At 57.5% G+C, this 2,684-nt stretch overlaps 1 protein-coding gene across 3 annotated transcripts in view; it reads left to right on the top strand.

The window, feature by feature from the left end:
- Positions 1-2,684, top strand: part of SEPT8 (septin 8) — a 25,713-nt gene that overhangs the window by 10,926 nt on the left and 12,103 nt on the right. For all 3 annotated transcript variants that reach the window (XM_010074949.1, XM_010074948.1, XM_010074950.1), the window contains exons 5-8: positions 60-156; positions 468-636; positions 894-1,026; positions 1,969-2,159. In XM_010074949.1, the coding sequence (XP_010073251.1) occupies positions 60-156; positions 468-636; positions 894-1,026; positions 1,969-2,159 (590 nt within the window). The remainder of the gene's footprint in view (positions 1-59; positions 157-467; positions 637-893; positions 1,027-1,968; positions 2,160-2,684) is intronic.

Below are 2,684 nucleotides of genomic sequence, written 5' to 3'. Positions count from 1 at the left end.
CCAGGCAGGTCTCTGGGGTTAGCCCGTGTGCTGAGTCCCTGCCCCCGGCTGTGTTTCAGGCTCATCTGCCCTTCGCGGTGGTTGGCAGCACGGAGGAGGTGAAGGTTGGGAACAAGCTGGTGCGAGCCCGGCAGTACCCGTGGGGAGTGGTGCAAGGTAAGGGGCTGCGAGCTGCGCACCTGCTGCAACCCCCCCCAGGTATGGGCACGCTGGGACCCTCTGCAGCTCTGCCCTCCTGTGCACAAAGGTGCCTGGTGCAGAATGTCCTGTGCAGCCCTTTGTGCTGATTTTTCCTTTGAATTCCCATTCCTACCGCCAGTGGGAATCCCTGCATCCGCGGGGGTGTGATGTGCCCTGGGTGGGACAACGGGTGGAGGTCCTTGGGAGGGGGATCTCTGGAGTTCATGCGCATTCGTGCCCCCCTGCCACGTGTGCAGTTTGCTGACTTCTCCCTTTGCTTCCATCAGTGGAGAACGAAAGCCACTGTGACTTTGTGAAGCTGCGGGAAATGCTGATCCGCGTCAACATGGAGGACCTGCGGGAGCAGACGCACACCCGTCACTACGAGCTGTACCGGCGGTGCAAACTGGAGGAGATGGGCTTCAAGGACACGGATCCGGACAGCCAGCCCTTCAGGTGAGCAGCCTTCACGTACAGCATCAACGGAGAGCAGAAATGTGGTACTGATGCTCTAAAAAAATGGAGAGGTTTGTCGGCGGTACCCACAGTGCTGGGCTGGAAGATGCTGGCGCTGGGTTTGAACTTTGCAGCCGACTTTGGCGGCATTCCCTTCCCCGTCTGCTTGGCTTTAAGCAACACAGGCAGGCATGTGTTTCCCCATCCCTAACTCACTGCTGTCCAAAGAGCTGGATTTCGTTTGCTTTCTTCCCCAGCCTCCAGGAAACGTACGAGACCAAAAGGAAAGAGTTCTTGGGCGAGCTCCAGAAGAAAGAGGAAGAAATGAGACAAATGTTTGTTAACAAAGTCAAGGAGACCGAGGCAGAGCTGAAGGAGAAGGAGAGAGAGGTGGGTGTGCCAAAAACCTGCGAGAGGAGCCCAAAATACCACCAGGGTCTGGGCAACATGCGAGTCCTGGAAAGCAGGCGCAGCTCTTGAGCAGTCCTCGCCAGCCAAAGCGCAAACACGCTGTCCCCCACGCAGAGGAGGGGACACGGGGTGACGTTTTCAGAACAGCATCACTGGGTTGGGTGCCTCAGAAACAACAGTCTTCCCCACCCTGTGCGGTGTGTAGGAGGCTCAGGTGCTGCTGGGTGATGCAGGGCAATAGAGGACATCATGGTGGGCATCCGCGGCAGACTTCACCCTGGGGCAGAGCAAAGGGGGCAGCTGGGCTGGAGTCCCCCCGTCAGTGGCATGAGGCCACAGGCAGCTGCTATGACTGGGGAGGAAATTCATGGACCCAACGAGTGAGGAACGAGAACCCATGATGTCCACAGCCCCCTTGCAGGGCTGCAGGCTGAGCCGAGATCCTCCGTGCGCGTCTCCAGGGGCTCACGCTTGGATACGCGGTGTCCGGCAGAGCTGAATTTGTGTGTTCACCACTTCTGGTGAAGAGGCTGTTTGCTCTGAGGTCAGCTCTGAGAATCTTAGAACAGTTGGAGTTGGAAGGGACCATGGAGGTCATCCAGTCCAACCCCCTGCAGTGAGCAGGGACATCTTCCATGAGATCAGGTTGCCCAGAGCCCCTGACCTTGAATGTTTCCAGGGATGGGGCATCCACCACCTCCCCAGGCAACCTGTGCTGGTGTTTCACCACCCTCAGCGTAAAATATTTCTTCCTTGCATCTTCCAAGGGCCTTGCCCAGTGCAGGAGTGCTGGTGCCGTACCCCCCAGCTGACCGGTCCCTGGGGGTGGGGGGGTTTGTGGGGAGGTGTGACTGCAGCTGGGGGGGGCACAGCCTGGCGGTTCTGCTGGGCGCCATGCTCAGAGGGTCTGTCTCCTGCCAGCTGCATGAGAAGTTTGAGCACTTGAAGAGGATACACCAGGAGGAGAAGAGGAAGGTGGAGGAGAAGAGGAGGGAGCTGGAGGAAGAGATGAACGCCTTCAACCGGCGGAAAGTAGCGGTGGAAACCTTGCAGTCCCAGTCCCTGCAGGCTACCTCACAGCAGCCGCTGAGGAAGGACAAAGACAAGAAAAAGTAAGTGGCTGAACTCGAGCCTTCCTCCTCTGCCACTGGGAAGCTGGGTGTCTGCTCGGACGCTTTAATGTTTGCTCGGTTGCTCAGCCAGCACACGGAAAAGGGGATTTTGGAACCCTAATGGCTACTCTTCTGAGCCTTTGCTTAAAGTGGAGGAGATGGGGTCCTCCTGCCCTGGAGACGGACGGGACGGTGGCTAGAAATCAGCTGCATCTCCCAGCAGAGAGGAGTGGGGACAACCTTGGCACAGTTGTCATGTCTTAGAGGAGGTCCTTTGTGCTCCACCTGTCACCTGCAGGCTTGGGACCCTCTTTGGAGAGTGTGGTCACTTTGTTTTTAGAGGCAGAGCTGTAAAGAAGGGAAGAGCAGCTTAGAGTGGAGATGTGTTGGAAATTCAACAGGGCTCCAAGACAGGGAAGCTCTCTTCCCCTAATGGCAGATCCTTATCTTAGCTCGCTGCAAGTTAATTGCCGTGGCTGAAGCCGGAGTGTGGAGCGAGGGCGTGTAAATAACGCTCCTTCAGCT

The sequence above is a fragment of the Pterocles gutturalis genome, unplaced genomic scaffold (assembly GCF_000699245.1).
Source record: "Pterocles gutturalis isolate BGI_N339 unplaced genomic scaffold, ASM69924v1 scaffold967, whole genome shotgun sequence".
Taxonomy (NCBI): Eukaryota; Metazoa; Chordata; class Aves; order Pterocliformes; family Pteroclidae; genus Pterocles; species Pterocles gutturalis.
This window is presented reverse-complemented; position numbering and strand designations above follow the sequence as displayed.